Consider the following 23,671-nt stretch of genomic DNA (forward strand, 5'->3'; position numbering starts at 1 on the left):
AAGTTTTTTATAGTAAAATTTGTAGTGCTTTAGCATCTTTTTCACACAAAAAAGATAATTATGAATTAATATAAATACAACACAATTACCAATTCACTATTAAGTGAATAAAAAATACTAAAACTAATACAAATTTTATAATAAAAAACTTACAAACTGATCAAACAATATAATAAATTAATGTTTTGAATAACTTTTATTTATTAATGACTCGTTAGTTTGTAAAACCTACATAGTAAGAATTAGTCTTACTATGGATGAACTAGTCTTATCAATTAGTAAGAATTAGTAATAGATTTGAAATAAATAAAAAATTATAATAAAATAAATATCATCTAAGTGATATTTAGGTATAAAAATGTCCTTTTAAAATTTTCGTCTTATGCCTCAAACTATCTTGGGCAGGTCTTGTTCTTTACTAAACCAAACAAGAACAATAGTCGTTAATGCTTGAGATTGATGGATTTAATTTTGTTTAGTGGCTTATTTTTTATTATTTTTTCATTATATTACTGCATTATTGTTTCAGACTCTCTTGAACGTTTGTTATTTTAGTAACGTTGTTTGTATTTTTTAAAAATACGTGTGGGTAAAAAAGTACGTAGAAATACATATACCAAACAACCCCTTCATTATGTTGTATAAATGACAGTGTACAAGACGAGTAAGTGTTGATTTTCATATCATCAAAATCAACCCTTTTTCTTTTTGCGCATTTATTAATACTACTAATAACAAATGACTTTTTTTTTCCCTACACTTTGGTGGAGTTTATCTTGAACTTTAATGACTTGTCTTGTCTCAATTATGTAATAAGCTAATTGTCGCTATTATAGACGTTGAAGAAAGGTTCAAGCTTCAATGAATCCAAAACCAAAAGCACTACCTAAAATAAGGCAAAGATCATTCGGTTGAAAACTGAATGAACACCAAAATCAAGCAGCAGGCTTGGATGTCTTATTCAAGAAGCTCCTCTCAGGTTATGCCTAGCTAGGGGGTGTCAAATGGGTGGGTTTGGGTGGGCATAATTGGGTTGGGTATATAAAATTCATTTACCCATTAAAACTCATTTAACTAATTGCTTCTAACCCAACCCAATTATTATGGATAAACCCCAACTCATCCAATTACCCAATTACCAAAATTACCAAAGTACTCTAAAAATATTAAACAAATTTCTTGTACTTTCCCACACTTTCTCACCTACCAAACAAGAAGTTCACAAATTGACAATAGCAAATATCGGATCCACACAACCTAGATACATTACACAATTACCATAACAATTCAAATGATTTGGTTTCCCGGTTGCTCACAGTTCTTTTTTTTCCTTCAATTTTTCTAATAAAAGTTAAGAGCAAATAAATCGACGACAAAAAAAAAAGAAGCATGATTACGTTAGAACCAAAACAAGCACAACTTTCTTACACTTTCTTAGGATCCAAACAAAGCCAAACGAATAATTTTTCAAAAAAAAAAAAAAGTGAAGGAAAATGACCAGATCGTTGGCGACGAGGCGAGAAATTCAATCAAAAATCTCGAAGGCGTGGTGAGATCCAACCCAGACAATCTTCATCTTATCCACATCGAACTAAGCTTTGCTCCTCTCGCTCGCTAGCTGATCAACTCTCGCCATTTCCTACAAACACTCAACAAAAGCCCTAACCGAAGCGAAACCCCAATTATCTAATCTCACAGAGAAAGATTTCTTCTTGGTTGAGAATCTGTGCCAGGAATCACGGTGAATAGTCTTCGAATCATTGTGAACATTCGCCTCCGCCTTCGTTCCTCATCGCTACTGCTAGGTCCTCCACCGCCGCGGCTGTTGATGTTGATGATGACGACGATGGTTGTGATGGCTCTGATGATTGGACTAATGCAGAGGATGATGATGAGACCACCTCAGGTGAATTCTGAAGCTTTGAAGTTGTTGGGTTTCGATTAAAACGTGATTGGAGGCTGAGAAAATGAGGGAAAATGAAACGTCTGAGGGCTGGGTTATTTATTTATTTATTATTTTTTATTTATGGGAAGGGCTGGGTTGAATTTGGGAATATTGTTTTTGGGTTAAATGAGGCTCAATGAGTTTTTAGTTAAAACTCAATTAATAATTGGGTGGGTTTGGATTTAATTAGAGTGGGTGAATTTGGGTAGACAAATGGGTTTGGCCATATTTTGCCACCCCTAATTGTGCCTCTCAACAGGAGGTCCATGCTATCCTAAAATTTTAGCATTCACTCCATCAAGCACTCCTGCTTCCACTTGAGATATTCCATTCTAGTGAACTTTGTAAAGCTCCATTTTCAGCTTATAATAATCTTTTGCATCTAGCAAATTTGAAGCATTCGCATCAATTTGTACAAAAAATTGTCTATTTTAACATAAAAACCAATTTTTTCTATTTTACATATTTTTTAAAGGATCCAGTTAATCTGTGTCCTTAAACTATCTATTTTTAGAATAATTTTTTAGGGAATTAAAAAAACTGTAATACTTTTTCAATTTTCGAGAAAATTTTTTCCAAAAATGAAAATTATTGTATGTCCTGAAGGCACACATTAGCAAAATCCTTTTTTAAAACACCCCACATCTTATTATTCATTTCACAATTCACACTATATTTTATTAAAATATCAATTTTTCTTAATTTTTAAAATTATTTCTCTTTCTTCACACACAACAATTACAATCAACTCTTTTTTTTGAAATACATAAAAAATAATAAATAAATAAATAATATCAATTTATACAGACTAATGTGGGTCATTTTTTGGCAAAAAATGTGTAAATTCTACCTTCTTCATATATATATATATATATATATATATTTTTTTTTTACACTGATCTGAATGCTCTAAGGGGTTCTTGTGCGTGGTATCCATTTGAATCGAACAAACAGAAATACATGTCCAATATTTACCCTTGCAAAAGTCCCTTGGGGCTTCCGAAGGCATTTTGCACCAATTTGTAGCCTATCTCCAGCACACAAAGCATCTTTGTTGATGTACAGGACATGAAAGGGATGAACTCATACTCAAACGTGGAAGGCATCTTTTCCTACATAGTTTGTCATGTGCTTGTCGCATTCAACATGTGCATCTTTTGGGGGCTTCACTAGATACATTCTTTATCTCCCAAGAGACAAGATGGACACAAAATGGAAATTCAACCACTCCTTCCTCTTTCATGCCCAAATCATATATCCTGAACTTAGGATCAGAAACACCCCTGCAGTATATAGACTTTGGATATGACTAACTTTTAATCCACCAGTAACTCCTTCCTGGACTTCAACCATTATGCCTGCCCTGCTAAAAGAAAATAAAAGGCATTAGCTTGGTAGAGAAATTTATAAGCAGAGAGGGTGCTAAGACCCACATGTCACTAATAATTATACTAGAGTTTATCCCCAACCATTATGCTCCCTCAGAACTAAAGACTAGTTTTCAACAAACACATTCAGACAAGGCTGAAACTTAAGAATATGAAGTTCAATCATCGGGAACAACATTGCAGAAATCAACATATAAAAGACAAGGATAACGGAACCAACCTAGTTCATCAACAGACTTGTTACCTGAAAACACAATAATAAACGCATGCATGAAGATCACACGTGCATAGGACATAGAAGCGTTAGAGAGACAGTGAGAATTTGTAAGCAAAAAGGGAGCTAAGATCCACATGTAAGTTACAATTACAAGTGAGTTCAGCTTACCCCTAATGAATAATAACAGTATGCTCCCTCAGAACCAAAGACTAGTTTTCAACAACCAAATTCAGACAAGGCTGAAACTTAATTATATGCAGTTCAATCATTGGGAACAACATTGCGGAAACCAACATAGAACAAAAGGACAATGGAACCAGCCCATTTAATCAACATAGATCTTTTACATAAAGACATGATAATGAACAAATGCATGAAGACCACAAGTGCATATGTGAGGCAGAAGGCTTTAGCAAGGGAGAGAGAGTGTCAAATGTCACCTATGATTATAAGAGTTTACTTCCAACAACTAATATAAATAAAAGTAAGCTCCCTCAGAACTGGACTAGTTTTCAACATAACCACATTCAGACAAGGCTGAAACTCAATTATCTGAAATTCAATCATGGGGAACCTTACAAAGAAAACACAAGGACAATGAAAACCCCCCATTTGATCAACACAGATTGTTTAAATAAAGAATAGCAAACGAGGGAAAGTTGTAAGCTAAAAAGGGTGCAAAAATTTCTACCAAAAAAAGGGTGCTGACTGCTAAGATCCACATGTCACTTATGATTACAAGTGAATTTACCCCCAACAAGTAATAATATAACAGGATGCTCCCTCAGAACCGAAGATTAGTTTTCATCAATCAGATTCAGACAAGGCTGAAACTTAATTATATGAAGTTCAATCATCGGGAGCAACAGTCTGAAAACCAACATAGATAATAAAAAAGACAATGGAACCAACCAGTTAATCAACACAGACTTTCATTTACATAGGAGCCAAACAAGAGAAACTCAATAGAACAATATCCAACTGATAAACCAATACTGAAGATACCCTTCAAGCAAAAATGTGACCATCAGATTGTTAACAGGTTTGAAAATTCAACAGAGACCATTAGAGAAGTAATCTATAAGCAAAATAGACAAAAGCAATTATCAAGAAATGGCAAAGAGGCAATCAAATCTTAGTTAGTTTCAAGATCTACAAAGTCAAAAAAACAAAAATTTAAACGCAGATCAATCATACTAAACAGATCTAAGCTAATTAAATTAACAGAGGTTTTACCTGCAAAGTGAATGACAGACAGACAGACAGACACCAAAACCTCAAATCCCGGAGTTGGAGTTAGAGAGCGGCCACTTCAATCACTCACACACTCAATTTATAGTTACTACAACAGTACTTACTCTAAAACCCTAAACCTACCGGGCTTTTTTTTTACCACTCTCCAGTCAAATACAGTTCAACTATAAGTCTTTAACTGTTTAACCACTGTTTGTACTTTGTACTTGTACTTGTACAATTTAATAAAAATTGGTAAATTTCTACATTTATCGGCTATTCCCTAAACAGCTTATTTTTTAGTAATAAACAAATAGAATAAGAAGAAAAATTAGAATATTGTATGTAAATGAATTAAATAAAAGTAATGTCTCAAGTGTGGCTCTATTTTTTTTAACTAATTATTTAAAATTTTATAGTAATACTAGTGTTATACATGTTTCATGCATGGTTTCATATGTAAAATAAGAAACTATTTCATAAATAAATATATAAATAAATAAATAAAATTATAAAATTTACTTTAAGTTACATAACCAATGCACATCATAATAAAACTAAATTCTTATAATGAAAAACTAATATTACAATATAAAAAATAATTTAAAATAAATAATAAAACTCTTTTTGAATTTTTTTAAACTTTTGATAATTAAATTTTAATTGGATTATTATTTTAATTTATTAAATCCTTGGAAAAAGAATTTCAATTAAAGTAGACTATGATAATAATTTTTTTTTTAGAATCCTTTGATAATAAAATTAATGTATTTATAATGATTCATGTGATAAAATTATATTATACAACTTAAAATAACTTTTTTTTTGGGGCTTAATTACAACTTAAAATACTTACAATAAGTCATGTAATGCAAACATAAAATTCACAACCATAATTAAAACACACACACACACACACAAACGTGAAACTTCTCTTGATTTCTGGAGAAGTTTTAATTTTGCCATTTTTTTCATCAATGTTGGACAAGTCAAGGCTCATCTATGTTCAATCTTAATGGACAAACCAACCTTTGATTCACCACACAAATGATGTGCATAAAATAAAGTACTCTTATATTTGCATATTAGGGTCTGTTTGGATATCGATTATTTTGCTGAAAACTGAAAACACTGTAACAAAATAATTTATAAGTTAGATGATTTTTTTTTTTTTTTTTTGTGTCTACATTTTTGTGTGTGTCTAGGGCCATGAACGGTAGCCATTTAGAACTCAAAACGCACCATTTTGCTTATTATACTTTTATCTGTGTTTTTTACTGTTCTAGGGGCCATGAATAGTAGCTGGGACGCGTATCAAAACGCGCAAAACGCAGACGTAAACGCTATACAAATATAGGCTTAATCTTACTTTTATGCTATGTTGTGACTAATTATAAATTTATTTTGTTTTATAGGTAACTGAGAATTTAGAAGGTAATGAGTTTTATTTGATGCAAGAAGGATGTACAGTAACTCAAGTGGGCTGAATCCAAATATAGCCATTTAGAACTCAAAACGCACCGTTTTGCTTATTATACTTTTATTTGTGTTTTTTATTGTTCTTGGGGGCCATGAATAGTAGCTGGGACGCGTATCAAAACGCGCAAAACGCAATCCAAATATAGCCATTTAGTAACTAAAATGCTGAACCTTTTGCTTAATTTCCAAAAACATCAAAATTCATAATCAGGATTTTTATGCCCACATCTCCGTATTTTGGGCAGAACTCTCATCTTAGATATCGGGTTGTAGTGATTCAAGCTGGGATGAAAAGCTAGCTCAAAGAGCAAGTCCAGATTATCACTTTTACTAGGCCAAAATCACCTTGCAACATGTGCCTAAAAATCTGATGAATTTTCAGATCCGAATTTCCTTATTCTTTTTGAGTTCACTCCTTGTCCAACTTGTATAAGGAGTGTGTTCAGTTATATATAAGCTTTAGATCAATTTTTGGAACTGATGCAATACCTCCCTTCCCTTTCACAAATTTACTTTTCTTAACTTTCGTTTTTTTTTTTTTTTTTTTTTTTCAACTCTTAATCTCAGTCACTATTCCAAAAAAAAAAAATCTCAGCCATTGATATTTATTGCATCAGGTACAATATCCCCCACTAATTACACCCTTGGAGTGATGGTGAAATGCTGAAATAGTTATGTTGCACACATGTTTCTTATTATTGTATTTTGATACAACTGATGTGGTATTATTTGGTACTAAATAATTTTTCCTCTCTCTTTTAATTTGATAGTGAAGAGAAGGGGGAGTTGAACATGAACATCTCTATTAGAAATACCAATATATAACAATCAATTCAACTATAAAACTCTTGGCCAAAAATTGTTTTTTAAACATTACTATTATGACCTTTTTTTTTTTTGAGCAAGATACGATAGAGATTTATTAAAATAATTGGGGTACAAGTATATACTAGATAAACCACATCTAGTATTGTGGGGAACATCAACATCAGTAAAACCAAACCCGTGATGTCCCAAAAAGAAAACAAAAAAACCTGTCTGCATACATAAATGGATATTAGTTTTTCCTAAACCCGTTGCGCTGCATTAAGGCGTTGGTATTCCTCCAGTAAACCCATTGCACTGTCAAACATAGCTTTTGGATGTGCCTAGATATGCTCAAAATAGAACCTATTCCTAGCATTCCAGATACTCCACGTCGTTATTGCCCACCTCTCCAAGTCAAGTTGATTAAGCTTCCGTTGCAGCATTCTGAACAGAAGAAAGAAATCCTCTGTTTCGTTGCTGCACTTCTGGAGTGTGCCTTTGAACAGAGACCAGACGTTCCTCGCAAACGGGCATTCCCACAACACATGACAAATTGTCTCGCACTGGTGATAGCAAAGCTCACATTTTTTGTCAACTCGGACCCGTTTCTTGTGGAGGTTCTCCCTTGTGGGTAAACATCTTGAGCAAGCCCTCCAGAGGAAGTTGCGAACTTTTGGTGGCACATTTAACTTCCATATCTTCCTCCAAGTGGACCCATGGGCTTGTACTGATGAGTGCTCAGCTTGGTTAGGATGTAGTAATCGGAGAGCAACCTGGTAAGCCGAACAAACCGTGAACTTTTGTGTTCTGTTATCTTTCCAAATCAGTTGATCCTGGGAATTTAGGTTATTGAGGGGCAGCGCTAGGATGGTGTCGCAGGTTCTGCTATCAAAGGTAGCTGATAATTTTCCTCTGTCCCACTGCCGTGAGTCATTATCTATCAACTCAGCCACTTTCATCCCTTGTGAGGTTGTACTCAAGAAACCAGGGGAGTGAGGTAGCCAAGAGCTAGATGCCACGGAGATACTCCTGCCATTTCCAATTGTCCAACGTGACCCAGCATGGATGATGTCCCTAGCAGCCAATAAAGAGCGCCACACAAATGATGGATTATGGCCCAACTCAACTTCCAAGAAAGAGGTATTTGGAAAGTACCGTTCCTTATAAACCCTATAGAACAACGATCCATTGTTGTGGATTAAGCGCCATGCTTGCTTGGCGAGCATTGCGAGGTTAAAAGCATGGAGGTCTCTAAATCCCATTCCTCCCTTCTTCTTTGGTATGCATAACTTACCCCAATTTATCCAATGGATTTTCCTCTCCTCCCTGTTTTGACCCCACCAATATCTAGCCACCAAGGAGTTGATACTATCGCATATTGATTTAGGAAGCTTGAATAAACTCATTGAATATGTAGGGATAGCTTGTGCCACTGTTTTGATGAGAATTTCACGTCCCGCCTTTGAAATAAATTTCTCCTTCCACCCTAGGACTCTCTTTGTGATTTTCTCTTGGAGCTCTTTGAAAGTCCCCACCTTTGATTTCCCATTAGGCATTGGAAGGCCCAAATACTTCTCACATTTTGACATTATTCTAGCCCCCAACATTTTTTGGATGTCATTCCTCACCTCTCGCCTTGTATTCTTGCTAAAGAACAATGTTGTTTTTTGCCTATTTATTGCTTGACCGGATGCCGCTTCATATTTGTCCAAAAGATCTAGCAGTCTTTGACATTCTTCAACCGTGGCTTGGCAAAATAACATAGTATCATCGGCAAATAAAAGGTGAGATATACGTACCCCCTGTTGGCTAGATAGTACACCCTTGAGTGCTCGGCTTTCTTCAACTTTCCTCAATAAAGCAGACAACCCTTCGGCGCATAATAGATACAAATATGGTGATAGCGGGTCCCCTTGTTTTATTCCCCTTGTGGGGGTAATAAAACCCTTTGGTTCCCCATTAATAAGGACTGAATAGGATGCTGTAGTGACTGTCTCCATAGCCATGTTTACCCATCTGTGATCTAGGCCAAGCTTTAACATTATACTTCGCAAAAAACCCCATTCCACCCAGTCATAAGCCTTGCTAATATCCAGCTTTACTACCATTTGTCCCACCTTGCCTCTCCGTTTATTCCTCATCCGGTGCAATACTTCATAAGCCACAGTGGTGTTGTCAGTGATCAACCGATTTGGAACAAAAGCGCTTTGAGCCTCCAAGATATCATAGGGCAGCACATGCTTTAATCTGTTTGCCATCACCTTAGATAAAATTCTATATACAACATTAGTCAAGCTAATGGGCCTATAGTCGGCCATCAACAAAGGGTCATTCTTTTTTGGAATAAGAACTATATGAGTGAAATTCATTTTACGCAACATATGTCCTGAATTTAATACTGAAAGAATAGCTTCAGTTACATCACTCCCCACAATATTCCAAAATTTTTGAAAGAAAAAAGGGGACATACCATCAGGGCCAGGGGATTTTGATGGGTGCATTTGGAATAGAGCTTTAAATTTGGATGAATTTGTTACTTTCTTTGTTTAAATTTTTTATTTTTGTCTTTAAATTTACTTCCTTTTGGACTTTTAAACTTAACATTTTTATGAAATCGGTATTCTATTCATTATTGTTTACCGTGTTTGTTTTGATGTTAAATATTATAGGCCTCCGAGGTTGATTAAAAAACCAAAAAGAAGAGGTTGTGATTCTATTTGTGGTTTCTAGGATGAGTATGCAGCAAAGGTATTTTATTTAGGAATGTTCATGCCCTGATTTAGCTCGACAGAATTGTCCGACATTGCACTGCTTGAACTGCGCAACAAGGCTATGCACAATAAAGCTACAAGCACAATAATTTCACAATAAAATTAAGTGGCTAACTATAATGGCTTGTTTGGAAGTTTAGAGAGGGAGGAGAGTAGAGGGGAGGAGAGGGGAGGAGAGTAGTGGAGAGGAGAGCAGAAGGGAATGGTTCCCCTCCACGTTGTTTGGATGTTTTTAAAATTAGTAAGGGGGAAGGGAGTAATTAGCCCTTCCCCTTGTTTGGATTTTTTAAAAATTAGGATGGAGAGGAGAGGAAATGATTAAAATAGACAAATTTACCCCTATTTGAAAATGGACTTACAACATTGGTCTATTATTAATTTAGAAAGGGTAAATTAGGAAATTTACCTAGTCAATAATTTATCTACTTTACTCTCCATCCAAATATCTCCAATTTGGGGGAATTAAAAATGAGGGGTTAGAGGTGGTTGAAACCCCTTCAAATCCCTCCAAACTCCTCCCATTCTTTCCTTAAAAAACTTCCAAACAAAATAATTGAATTACTCTCCCTCTACTCTACTCCCCTTCCTTTTTTAAACTTCCAAACAGGCCATAAATGGTAGGTAAAAAGTGATGTTAGTAATGGACTTAAATAATAACCAACATTAGTTTGGCACCTAGGCCTTATTGTGAAAATGGTGTATCCATAGCACTACTCTTCTTTAAAAACCAAATAAGTAATGCTCACAAACACACAATTTTCACAATAGTTGACTCAACAAAGTTTTACTACTTCTAATTTAGTCCTACTACTAACATCATTTTTTTACCTAAAAATAACTTGCCACCTAAACAATTGCAAATTTTTATGTCTCTAGACTTATTGAATCCAAATTATGTCCTTTAATTTTGATTAAAGTATATTTTTTTGGATCTTAAAGTTTAAAACTATTTTCATTTTAGCAGATTATGTTTCAAATAATTTTGGGTGTTCATGTTGATTTTGTTGTCCATTTTCATTATTAATTTGATTGTCCTACTACTAACATCATTTACTAGCTCTAAAATGTTGCCACCTAAACAATTGCAAATTTTTATGTCTCTAGACTTATTGAATCCAAATTATGTCCTTTAATTTTGATTAAAGTATATTTTTTTGGATCTTAAAGTTTAAAACTATTTTCATTTTAGCACATTATGTTTCAAATAATTTTGGGTGTTCATGTTGATTTTGTTGTCCATTTTCATTATTAATTTGATTGTTAAATATCTTTCATATTTAATATTCATGAAATACTAGCTCTAAAATGTTGTAAATGTAGAATTTTCATTGTTGAAAGCAGATAGCCATATTATGAATGGTTAAATTACTAATGAAAATGGACAAGAAGGGCGATTCAAAAGACTATATCAAACATGAAGGGCCAAATGAAAATAAAAACAGTCCCAAACTTTAAGAACTAAAAGAACACTTTGTAAATTAGTCTTCAAATTTAGATGAATTTTGTTATTTTTGTAGTTAAAAATTTAATTTTTTATTTAATTTTTATTCTTAAACATTTCTATCAAATTAGCTTCCATTCATCATTGTTTATAAAATTATCGTTTAAGTTCAATAAAACGACATGGTATCACACATGTGAATAGCATTAGTTTTATAAACACAATGACAATAGGCAAAAGTTAAAAATAAACTTTATGGACACATTAAAAAAAACACACACGAATACACACTCAAGGAAGAGGGGATTAAGGTTTAGCACAAAACGAACCACAACTTCACTATAATTCACCAAGACTTTTTCTTTTTTAAATGGTATAATTTGGATTTTGTTTATTTAAATTTAGTGGGGTTTGGGTTTTGATGGGCTTATAACACATTTGCATATGAATAGATAAAAGCGCTTCAGGCCATTGAACCTTCGTGGGCCAAAGTTGATCCATTCCTTAAACTTGGTCGTGTGGCACTGCCAAGAGAGTAGAGACTGAGCTACGATCGGAAGAGAGAGAGAGAGAGAGAGAGAGAGAATGGCGTGGAGGGGACAACTATCTCGGAATCTGAAGGAGCTTCGGATCCTACTATGTCAAACCTCTCCAGCAAGCTCATCCACTAGGTTCTTCATTTCTTCCCTTTCATTTTTTCAAATAAAGATTTATATTATAGCATTAAAAGCAAAGTCTAATCCATTCTAGAAATTTGGATTGTAAAAAGAGCATTCGTGGAGAAGAACTACAAGGAGCTGAAGACACTGAACCCCAAACTCCCAATCTTGATCCGCGAAAGCCGTGGGATCGAGCCCCAGTTATGGGCTAGATATGGTATCTTTCTTTGCTCTCTCATTTATTTTCATATCTTGACTATTTTTGAGATTTTCATGTCTCCTTTCTTGTGTGTTATTTTTTTATCAGACTAATTAGAATTATAAAAATTTCAATCTTGGATATGTATAAAGTGTTATCTAATCCAATGGTCAGGACTCGGATTGCCACATTTTCCAAAAATTTTAAATCCCCCCACATTTATCTCATATATATATATATATATATATATATTCAATTCGATAGTTACAAAGGTGGAGGGGGGATTTGAACCTAGATGTCCCAATTGGAAAAACGAGGAGATGAAAGTTGAGCTACAGGGCTTTTGGCAATATTCATAAATTTATGTTATTCCATATTAGTATGCTTTGATGTTCCTTCATATATCAAAGGAATGTACTCTTTAACCCACTTTTATCAAAGGATAGGGCAATGTTCATTTGCAGCTGCTCCCCATTGGGATTATAGTCACTGACATAGTGACATTGCATTTAATACCTTTACAGGGTTATGGGATTTTCTTTTTCCCCTTCAGTTTATGTTTGCCACTTCTTTTAAGGATATTACACAAAAAGGTCCAAAGTTTATACCCTGTTTCATATTAAGTCATAGGTTTAAAATTTTGTCAATTTAAGTCCCAAACTTATGAGATTTTTTCAATTTGAAGCCTCTTCCATCTCTGTTACTTATTTCTATTATTGTGAGCAGCACAAGCAGAGGAAAACAGGAAACCATTCAGAAAACTTTGTGTTTCACCTAGATAACTAACTTTGATTTTTTTGGCATAGAATATTCATTTCACATACTCTAAGCGAAACTCTCTCTCTACCATCTCTGTTCAATGGCTGTCAACTTGATTTATGAACAAGCTCCTGGTGAAACACAAAGTTTAATCAATGGTTTCCTGCCCTTCTTTGCTCTGCTATTGCCAGCATAACAGAGATGGATTGAGGCTTCAAATTGAAATGATTTCATTAATTTGGGACCTAATATGAATAAAGTACAAACTCTGGGCTTTTTTTATGTAATTTCCCTTTTTTACTTTCTTCCCCTTGTTATTTGTCGGATGACCAAAGAATGGTAGAGAATTGGATGTAAATTTATTTATCTTACTCAATACTTGATATATTAATCTCCATTAATTTTTTTAAGTAATTCTTTTTAATGTGTTCATTTTATTTTTAACGCGTTCAGTGATTCCATATGATATGTTTTTGATAAGTAATAAGTTTATTGATATCAAAAAGGGAAACACCCTAGTACACAGGGAGTGTACAAGGGGTCAAACAGTCAAGAACAAAAATTACAAGAATCTAGGAAATCAAGAAAAGATAAAAATGATTGGTTCCGCAAAGCAGCCAACCAATCCATTAAAGTTCTAAAGAAAAATTGCTTCAAGTTTGATATGGATCTCTCCTTATCTTCAAAGAACCTACTATTTTTCTCCCTCCAAAGACACCACAAATAAGCAATGGGGAACAATCAACGATATAATACCCATTTCGAAGACGACCAAATCTGTCTTACCAACATGCTAGAAGCCCCACTACAGATTGCGGCATAACCCAGCTCACTCCAAACAAACCAAACACCATAGCCCACAGATCCATTGCAACCAGACAATGAAGAAAAAGATGATCAACCGATTCACCGTTACACTTGCACATGTAGCACCTATCCAATATCCAAACCTTCCTTTTTCGTAAATTGTCAATCGTTAAGCACTTCCCTAAAGCAGCAGTCCAAACAAAGAAAGTTACTCGAGAAGGAATCTTCTGTTTCCAAATACTTTTCCAAGGAAAGCAATAGTCATTAGAGCCCACTAAGAGACTATAATAATCATTAACCATGAAGCCCTTCTCTCTATCAGGTTTCCAGCACATCTTATCCTCACCAAACCCTTTCACCGAAGCACCATATATGGTATCCATGAAATTGGCCCGTGCCTCTAATTCCTGAGCATGCACACTCCTAAAGAAACTTACATCCCAAAACGGGACGCCGTTATCAAACTTCATAAGCTCAGCCACACTAACCTCCTTGTCTCGGCAAAATCTAAACAATTCAGGATAGCTGACTGCAAGAGATGTCTCATCACACCAACAATCTTGCCAAAATTTCACCCTAGACCCATCCCCAATATCATATAGAATGTGGCGAGAAAAAGAAGGCTATCCCCGACTAATATTTTTCCACAAGCCAACACCATATGGACCATTAACAGTCCTAGTACACCAGCCACCCCATTCACAGCCATATTTCACCTCTATCACTTGCCTCCAAAGAGCAGCCCTCTCCATCCCAAATCTCCATAGCCACTTCCCAAGCAAAGTTTCATTAAAAAATCTTACCTTCCTTATCCCCAAGCCACCCGAAGCAATTGGAGTGCAGACAGTAGCCCATTTAACAAAATGGAATTTTGGTTCATCTCCAATGCCACCCCATAAGAAATTCCTTTGAAGTTTCTCAATTCTGTTAGCCATAGTTGCAAGAATAGGAAATAAAGATAGAAAATAAGTGGGTAAATTAGATAGAGTGCTTTTAATTAAAGTGACTCTACCTCCCTTGGATAAGTACACACATTTCCATCTTGCTAATCTCCGTTCTATCTTCTCCAGAATTGGATTCCATATTGTCTTATCCTTGAATTTTCCTCCCAAAGGAAGACCCAAATACTTCATTGGAAGAGTAGCTTGTTTACAGCCAAGTACATTCAACAATAAGTCCAAATTATGCACCATACCAACAAGAACCAACTCTGACTTGCCCAAATTTATCTTTAGACTAGAGACTGCCTCAAACCAAATGAGGATCATACGGAGAAACAAAACCTGATCCAGATCAACATCACAAAAAATTAAAGTGTCGTCTGCAAAGAGAAGACGAGACACCGCCAAAGATCTTCCCTCTAAATGACCAACACCAAAGCCTGACATGTGACCATCATGGACAACTTTATCCAATATTCTCCCATGGGCTTCCATAATCAGGACAAACAGCAAAGGGGAAAATGGGTCACCTTGTCTTAACCCCCTAGAACTTTCAAAAAACCCACAAGGAGAGCCATTTATCAAAATAGAGAAGCAAACTGTAGATATACAAAAGAAAATCCACTGCCGCCATTTAGCAGAGAACCCACCCCGTTCTAGTAACTGCATAAGAAATTCCCAGTGTACATGATCAAGGCCTTCTCAACATCTAATTTGCAAAGTAGCCCTGGCAAATCAGTTTTCAATCAACTGTCAAGGCATTCATTGGCAATAAGTACAAGGTTAAGAATCTGCCAATTTCTCACAAAAGCATTCTGTGAAGCTGAAATTATATCTTCCATGACTGTGCAAAGTCTGGTGGTTAAGACCTTAGCAATGATTTTATAAACCCCCCCCCCCCCCCCCCAACAAGACTAATGGGGCGAAAATCCTCGACTTCAATTGCTGCATTTTTTTTAGGGATGAGAGTGATGAATGTTGCATTCAAACTCTTCTCAAGCTGACCTTTAGCAAAAAAAAATGATGAAAAACAGCCATAAAATCAGGTTTGAGAATCCCCCAGCAAGCTTGGAAGAAAGCTATTGGAAACCCATCTGGTCCTAGCGATTTATCACCATTAATATTCTGAATGACCTCAAAAATTTCTGCCTCCTCAAAGGGTCTATCTAGCCGATTTGCTTTATCACCAGATATCCTTGGAAAAACCAAGACTTTTGGAAATGGTTGATCAACATCCTGCTCAGAGTATAAATTCATAAAGAATTGAGGAATACAATTAGCAATCATACCTTGATCGGAAGACAAGATTCCATCAACCATAAGCCTCTCAATACCGTCATTTCTTCTATTGGAATTAGCCATTCTATGGAAAAAATTAGTATTTGCATCCCTCTCCCTCAAATGTAGCACCGTAGACTTCTGCCTCCAACTAATCTCTTTTAAAAGAGTGAGCTTTTCAATATCGGTACGGATGCTTGTTCAAACTTTTCCTCAGCTGTTAAAGGATGAGTCTCCTCTCTAACATCCAAATCACTCAATTTGTTTTAGAGTTTTTGTTTCTTAAAAGTGACATTGCCAAACTCCGCTTCGTTCCACTTTTTTAGATCCAACTTTAAAACTGCCAACTTCTTAGCTAGTATAAAACTAGGATTACCTTGGAACAAATAAGATGCCTACCAAACCTTCACTTTACCAACAAAATTCTCCACCCTCAACCACATATTTTCAAAACGAAAAGGAGTTTTGCCCTCCGATGACTCCCCCCCTCCAACAGAATTGGGAAATGGTCTGAAAGTACTCTGGATAGCCTTTTTTGGGAAAACAGAATGAAGTGATCCGCCAAGAGCAGAGAGAAAAGAAACCGATATATTCTAGAAACGGAGGAAGTATTGGACCATGTATAAAGGCCCTCTTCCATAGGTATATCTATCAGCCCATGGAGAGAGATAAAATCAGAAAATCCATACATAGCCCGAGTATAACTTGCAGCCCCTAATCTTTCCGGTGGAAGTGGATTATATTGAAGTCACCTCCTAGACACCATGGTAAATCCCACCAACTAATCAGCCTTGTTAGCTCCTCCCACATTTTCTTATGCCTCTTGTTCAAATTTGGCCCATATACACCTGTAAAAGCCCACTCAAATTGATCACCAACATTTTTAAATTTGCATGAAACAAAAAAATTGCCCCACTGCTACCTCCACTTTTTCCACCACCCTTTGATCCCACATCAGAACGATACCTCCAGAAGCACCTTCAGAACCCAGGTACAGCCAATCTATATATGGACAACTCCATATACCTCGAACAATTTCTCTAGTAATCCATTCGAGTTTATTCTCTTGCAAACATACAATATCAGGCCTCTAGGTATGCAAAAAATTACGAATCTGAAGCCTCTTCTCAACCACATTCAATCCTCTGACATTCCAAGAAAGTATCTTCAGAGTCATTTAGAAACAGATAGAGCCTACTCCTTATTAATACCACTACGCCTAGTTGAAGTAGAACCATAATTAATTGAACTGAATAGACCCTTCAACTCTCTTATACCTTTCACTCCTGAACTCTTTGAGCCATGTGCTTTTTTTTCCAAGGCAGCCCTACGGCGTAATTCAACCTCAACAGCTAACAAAAAATTGGTGGCTCGATTTTCCAAACCTTTTAAGGACGTGCCCAGGAAGTTATCAAACCCGTTGAATCTACTTTGGAACCACTCAGAGTAAGATTCTTTCCTCACTGGACTCTCCACACCCACAACTTCCTTTACTTCCATGGCCAAGGGTAGAGAAAAGGCCAGTGGTTCCACTGCTAGAGGTGACAAAACCCCTTCATTAGGTAGCTCAGCAACCTCCGAATAGTTGTCCGAAACCCAATCCTCCACAAGTACTTCATCCCCATCAAACTGAGTTGATGACACCTCCAAAGAGTCTAAAGACTTCAGTGGAACCAAGGCCAACTGATTTTTCTCTTCCAAAACCTCTGTGACTTCACTTGGTGGCAGAGAAATCTGAATTAGAATCGCCACTCTCCTTCCATCTCGCAATTTAAGCACCCACTGCTCTGAATTCCCCCATTTCTTGATAACATTGTCGGAATGTTCCTGAAGTATCAATCAGATGTCTCGCTGCAAGTTATCTTCACCATCGGAGGTGGTTGCTGACTCATCGGCCTCATCAGAGCCGAGAGTCTCAGTATTGGCCCCGTTGGAGCCAAGAAACTCCATATTGACATCATCGGAGAGCTTCATCGACTAGGCTAGCATCAAAGAGCTACAAAGATCAGCTTGAGGAAGCTTCGGCTCGGCAACCACTGCATCGCAACTTTTAGTACCTTGCTCAGAACTCGTCGAGACCAAAGGCAAAGAGATCCCTGGGTTTTGGGTCTCGCCAGATGGAAAAGAAAAAGGGTGGGTTTGTTTTGGTTTGGGCCGCTAGACTAACATGGGCTTGGGGATAGATGTGTGGAGTTTGGGCTTTGGTTTGAAGGGAGCTGTAGGCTTAATAATGTTTTTCAAACTTTTTTCCTTGGGCTTTACAATTCTGCCCACTTCCTAGACTTTGGACCACTTAACTTCCCACCCACCATCCAGCCCACGATCCAATCTCATGTAGCGTTAACTGAGATTCAGTGCCACTGCCAATGATATCTTTAATCTCAAACATAAATTTATCCTCAGACATCGCTTTTTCCTTCCCAGCATTCAAATCGCGAGTATCATGTCTAAGATTGCCTAGTTTGATTTGTTTGAATTTTGAAAATTTGGCATTAATTACTTTCCTTTCTTGCTGCCACCACCATCTCTCCGATCACCCTCCGCCGTTGCCAACAGTGAAGATTTGGACTTCTCCACTGTCGGTTTCAGGACAGATTGTGGCTGTTTGATGGCTAGCGTCTCAGGAGCAATGGCTTTCTGTAGATGAAATTCAAACCCTCTCCACCCACTACCCAATTTACCTTCTGGCACCATGATAAAGCCTTTCCGACAGCCATGGATAAGTTCCGAGATCATAAAAAAACTGCCATTTGCATTGGAACCTAGTTGCAGAATAACTATTTATCACTTCTATGAAGGTTCGTGCAAAATTACCAGTAGTTACATTGGACATGAGATACTCCACAATAGCTAGCAAACGCTTTGCAGTCTCTTTGTTGCAGAATAACTATTTATCACTTCTATGAAGGTTCGTGCAAAATTACCAGTAGTTACATTGGACATGAGATACTCCACAATAGCTAGCAAACGCTTTGCAGTCTCTTTGCCCATGAAAACTGATCGGAGAGACTCCCGATTTCTCTCAAAAATGCGTAACATATGATAAGTATCTCCCTTCTCAACAGAGAATTCAAAAGTCTTGGACTTGACGAGAAAGAAAATGGAACCTCCCATAACAACAGAGTAAAAACCACAAATTTTGTGACTAATCCGAGGTAGCCAGGCCTCTCCCACACACACAATAGGTCAAATTAATGGAAATGGTTATGTTTAGGAAGAAAACATCAATAGGTTGCTTGTGCCCCCCTTTTTTTGATAAGAAACTTGATTAATGAAAGAGGGTTTCCAAAAGTAAATGCAACAATGAAGGAAAAAGAAGGATGGACGATTGATAGCTATTTGACCTACTATGTGGTTACATGGTTGAAGTTCATATTTTGACTGATTTTAGTTGGTCTGTTAATTTGGTCAGGTACATCAGTACATGTAATATGTGGCAACTGTTAAGTAGAAGATTATCAATGTTTGACATTGAATAGGCTATCTTCTCTTCCTAAAAGATGCAAAACTGTTTACCATACAAGCTTCCTACAAGATGTACACAAATAACACATGGAGATATGGTTTGAGCTTATTAATATGTGAAGAGAGTAACTTACTACTTACTAGTGTGGCTAATTTGCAATTGTGATACTATTGATGGAAACCTGATCTTGCATCTACGTTTATTGACATTCATCTATATAACATTTCCACTCCCATCAGTTGTTACTTGATAAGACACGTATGTTCAGTATCCTCCATCGGTCTTTTAGCCCTGTGCTTTGAACTTGAATTCTATGCATTGGTTTCTTCTATTTACCTTGTGTTTATCATACAGACATGGGTGTCGAGAGGAGTGTTCGTTTGGAAGGCTTGTCTGAGGCACAGATTTTGAAGGCACTTGAAGACCTAGGAAAAGTAGGGGCATCTCTTAAAGCCTGATAGGTCTGCTATTGGACCATTTGCAATCCAATAAATTATCACAATGGGAAAACCTTCCCAGAGACCTTTTTTGTTCAATCATTCCATTGTGTCTTTTCTTTAAAATATTAATTTCAGTACTATGTATCTTTGTTTTGTAGTTTGATGAGTTCATGTATTAGCACCTTCCATTTACACCAATATACCTCATGGCCAATGTTTGGCTGCAAACAGTGAGTTCATTTCAGAATTGGACCTCTGCTTTTGTATTGTTTTTTACCTGTTTGTGGTTAAAGGTGATTACCTAGCAAACTGGTAAATTATAAACCCTAACTCCAATGTGCAATCTTGAGGGTTTTTAAATGCCTGTCTTATATTGTCATTAAAAAGATGGATATAAAATTTCCCTGGGGAAAAAACTTAAAAAGGGTACAATTGGTTGCGTTCATTTCTCATAAAGTAGTACTGTGGAAGTCATTGGTTATAGAAATGTAAAAAGAAAAGAGAAAAACTAGCAAAGGGTTATGTGTTTATTTTAAAAGCCAAAATGGCAAAATATCCCTTTCACCCAAAAGTTTCAGTAAAATGTCTCTATTTTGAAACCATTTAGGGATATGCTCATTTTTTTAAACTCAATTTTTTAAAAATCGAGTTTCAATGAAAAACTCGATTCACTCAAAATCGAGTAGCTTGCAAAAGCTTACATGGAACTTGAGTTCCATGTAAGTTTTTGCAAGTTTTTTGCCTATAACTTGATTTTAGGGGAATCGAGTTTTTCATTGAAATTCGATTTTTAGAATATTGAGTTTAAAACAGAAGTATATCTGTAAATAGTTTCAGAACAGGAGCATTTTGCCACTTGTTTTGGGTGAAACGGATATTTTGCCATTTTAGCTTTACTCTAAATAATTCAAATGACTTTTAAAACCAATTTAGTGTCTACAATCTTAAGATTCAATTTAGAGTGATCTGATACTGTTGTGAGTACAGTTAAATACAATATAAGAACAATTGAGTTTGTCTATGGAGGCCATGAATTGGGTTGGAAAGACCTAGGCTCTTAACAAAGTAGTTATTGAACCCAGTTCCTTTGGTGTCCAGAAGGGGACAAGTAGAATTGGTTAGGATTACAGTCTCTCCGCTGCACTAACATAGCCTCACTCTCCTGCATTTTCTGTGGAACTCAAGACTGCATTGCTGGGCAAGAACAAACTAATGTGTTCAGCCTTATGGAGCCTTTCTCCTCCAATGACGAGCTTACAGTCTCTATCTGAATGCCTCTTTCCCTGTCAATGAGATTATGCCAGTAGGCAGGGGAGGAGGTCAAGCTAATGAATGAGGGCCTCCGTGACCATGTGGCATCCTCCCAGAGGAGATACTGCTTTCCCTCACAAATATTTTTTTTCTCTTATACATGTATGACGGAAATTTGTTGGGGAGTGTACATTGGCTCCTTTATTCTTTGCTCCCAAAGAATGGCTGTACTTCCTCTGACTTCATGGAATGTGACGTGTGGTTAAAACGTCGAGAATGACCAAATGATTAATGCTAATGGATGAATGATTGAGCTCTGTTCCTGTCTCTGTAAGCATCACTCTCTTCTTTTAATTTTTAATCCTTTATTCACATCTTTTTTTTTTAATAACTCTCTGCTTTTCCCTTGCTTGTCACTCACTTAGATTCAGTTATATTTCATTGAGTTACCCTTTCATTACTTTTAGAGCTGTACAATGTTATACCAACTTTTCATGACTTGTTTAACTCAGTTTCAATTATTATTGATTCTTGATAATAATTAATGGTGCCACCCAAACCTAATCTTCCTATGTAATTTTACTCGTTTAGAAGCATAAGAGTAAATCTTTCATGTACATCATTTCTAGAGGAGATGAATTTTGGTTAATCATCATTGACCTTGTTGTACATAGACACATCTTTGAAACTAAAGATAAATATCAAATTATCTTTGGTGTGAACCTCATATTTATCATTCAAGTTAGCCTTCTTCCCATTCATTGCAAGGCAATGTATTTCCATTTTTTGATTTAGTTAACCTTCGTTTACCTTTTCTTTTTAATTGGTCAATGTTTTCATTGTCTTGGAGTGGGTAGCATTCGGAGTGGTTTGACTATGAGGTTCTACAAATGAAAATTGATGACATACTATGCATCTCGAATCCAAGCATGTATGATTGCATGCAAAGTTGTGACTAGGATTTATTTGGGATGCAACTATATCTTGTATAATTGATATATCTGTGGTAACCAGGTTAATCCTTAGGAAATTGCTAGCAATGCTTTGCTCTATTATATAATAAATCAAATGCTATGAAAGTTGGGGGAGGGGTAGAAGGGAACCTAGATCATATTATTTGTAATAACCAAATACTATGTTGATGTTAAACACTTTACCTACAGTTGAATACTTGTCATAATATAATTGGCTGGACGGGCCAATAACAAGTTGCAGAAATTTCCTGGGAGTAAAAATATAGTGTAGGGTTGGTCTTCACTCTTCAAGGATATGATTGATTAATGCATTTTGGCAAGACTGGTTTGGATTAGTCCAATGGCATTCTGCTATGGGTATATTTAATATGAGATTGTTTCATGCAATCGCTGTTTTAGATAAGCTATTGATAATATTCAGGCTGTTTGGTTGCCTCGGAATTCGTTTTACGGAAAATCAATTCCGGTGTTTGGTTCGTTCAAACATTTTACGGAAAATGCTTTCCATTTTACGGAAAATCAAGCTTTGCAACCAAAATAGAAAAAACAAGAGAAGAGAAAATTTGATTAACCATTCCACTACATCAAATGGGAAAGTAAGAGTAATCCAATTCAACCCAACTCCACACTCACATTTTCCCACCAACTAAACAGACCCACAAAAGAAACAAAACCCAAAAAAAAAATTCATCAAATCCGATCAAATTGAGAGAAGAAGGAAGAGAGAGAGGCGACTGGGTTCGATCTAGAGGCGAGATTGTGCGGCAGAGGCGAAGGCGAGATCGTGCGGCAGAGGTGAGATCGAGCAGTGTTGGAGTCGATCTTTGCTTGATCGGCGCGGTGCGATCAGCGTGGTGCTGCGATCGATGAGACCGGTGCGATCTGGTGCGATTGGCACTCTCTCTCTCTCTCTCTCTCTCTCTTTGCGCGTGAGTCCGGAAATGGTTTGAAGTGAAAATTTTGACTGAAACCAATTTCCAGGTCAAAGCCATTATGGTCAACTGAAAATATTTTCCAAAAAATTTATTTTCCATGCGCAACCAAACACCCGCATTTATGGAAAAGCATTTCCGGAAGTGATTTGAAGCCAAAACAAACACAGCCTTAGTCTCTCTTCTTTCTCGAGGATATAGGCCAACTAGCATTGTGTGGTGATTGTTAACGTTAAGGTAGAATATTTATTTGCATTCAAATACTGCGACTGCTAATCCTCCCTTTGAGTTTTTGAAGTCTGCATTTCTTTCCAATTAAAGGCCAGTGGAATACCAGAGTCAATACCACACTAGTTGAAGGCTATGAAAAGTAAAGGATCCAAAGGCAAGCTTTGAAATGCAAGTTGATGTGTTGGAACTTTTTCTGTGATTGGTATAACTGTATTCCATGAGAAATCACAGGGAATTAAAGCAATTTTATATGAGCTGTTGCTCTCTCTGCCGACCTGGCAATGTTACCTTCTTTAAATCATATTCAGTCTATTATCAATATCAACCATACACATTCCATCATGTCTTCTTTCCTCCGTGTATTCTATACCTTCTATTTTGTTAGTTGTTTCCGCAGGAAATCTTTTTTTTTTTTTTTTTTTTTTTTTTTTTTTTTTTTTTTTATGGAATAAA

The 23,671-nt window shown here is 36.2% G+C and overlaps 1 protein-coding gene and 1 pseudogene across 1 annotated transcript; one reads left to right on the forward strand and one right to left on the reverse strand.

The window, feature by feature from the left end:
• Positions 1–935: 935 nt before the first annotated feature.
• LOC115980978 lies at positions 936–9,438 on the reverse strand (annotated as a pseudogene).
• Positions 9,439–11,749: 2,311 nt separating this feature from the next.
• On the forward strand, positions 11,750–20,190 carry LOC115981987 (NADH dehydrogenase [ubiquinone] 1 alpha subcomplex subunit 2). The gene is made up of 3 exons (XM_031104457.1): positions 11,750–11,952; positions 12,051–12,157; positions 19,745–20,190. Exons 1-3 carry the CDS (start codon positions 11,867–11,869, stop codon positions 19,846–19,848), a joined length of 297 nt encoding a protein of 98 aa, XP_030960317.1. The 5' UTR covers positions 11,750–11,866; the 3' UTR covers positions 19,849–20,190.
• The last annotated feature ends 3,481 nt before the right edge of the window (positions 20,191–23,671 follow it).

The sequence above is a fragment of the Quercus lobata genome, chromosome 3 (assembly GCF_001633185.2).
Source record: "Quercus lobata isolate SW786 chromosome 3, ValleyOak3.0 Primary Assembly, whole genome shotgun sequence".
Classification (NCBI taxonomy): Eukaryota; Viridiplantae; Streptophyta; class Magnoliopsida; order Fagales; family Fagaceae; genus Quercus; species Quercus lobata.

What these genes read in the sequence shown, in the direction of transcription:
- LOC115981987 (XM_031104457.1), top strand. Translation starts at nt 11,867, where the DNA reads ATGGCGTGGAGGGGACAACTATCTCGGAATCTGAAGGAGCTTCGGATC. An exon ending in CCAGCAAGCTCATCCACTAG is followed by an intron (nt 11,953 to 12,050) that starts GTTCTTCATTTC and finishes GATTGTAAAAAG; the next exon opens with AGCATTCGTGGAGAAGAACT. An exon ending in CCAGTTATGGGCTAGATATG is followed by an intron (nt 12,158 to 19,744) that starts GTATCTTTCTTT and finishes TTTATCATACAG; the next exon opens with ACATGGGTGTCGAGAGGAGT.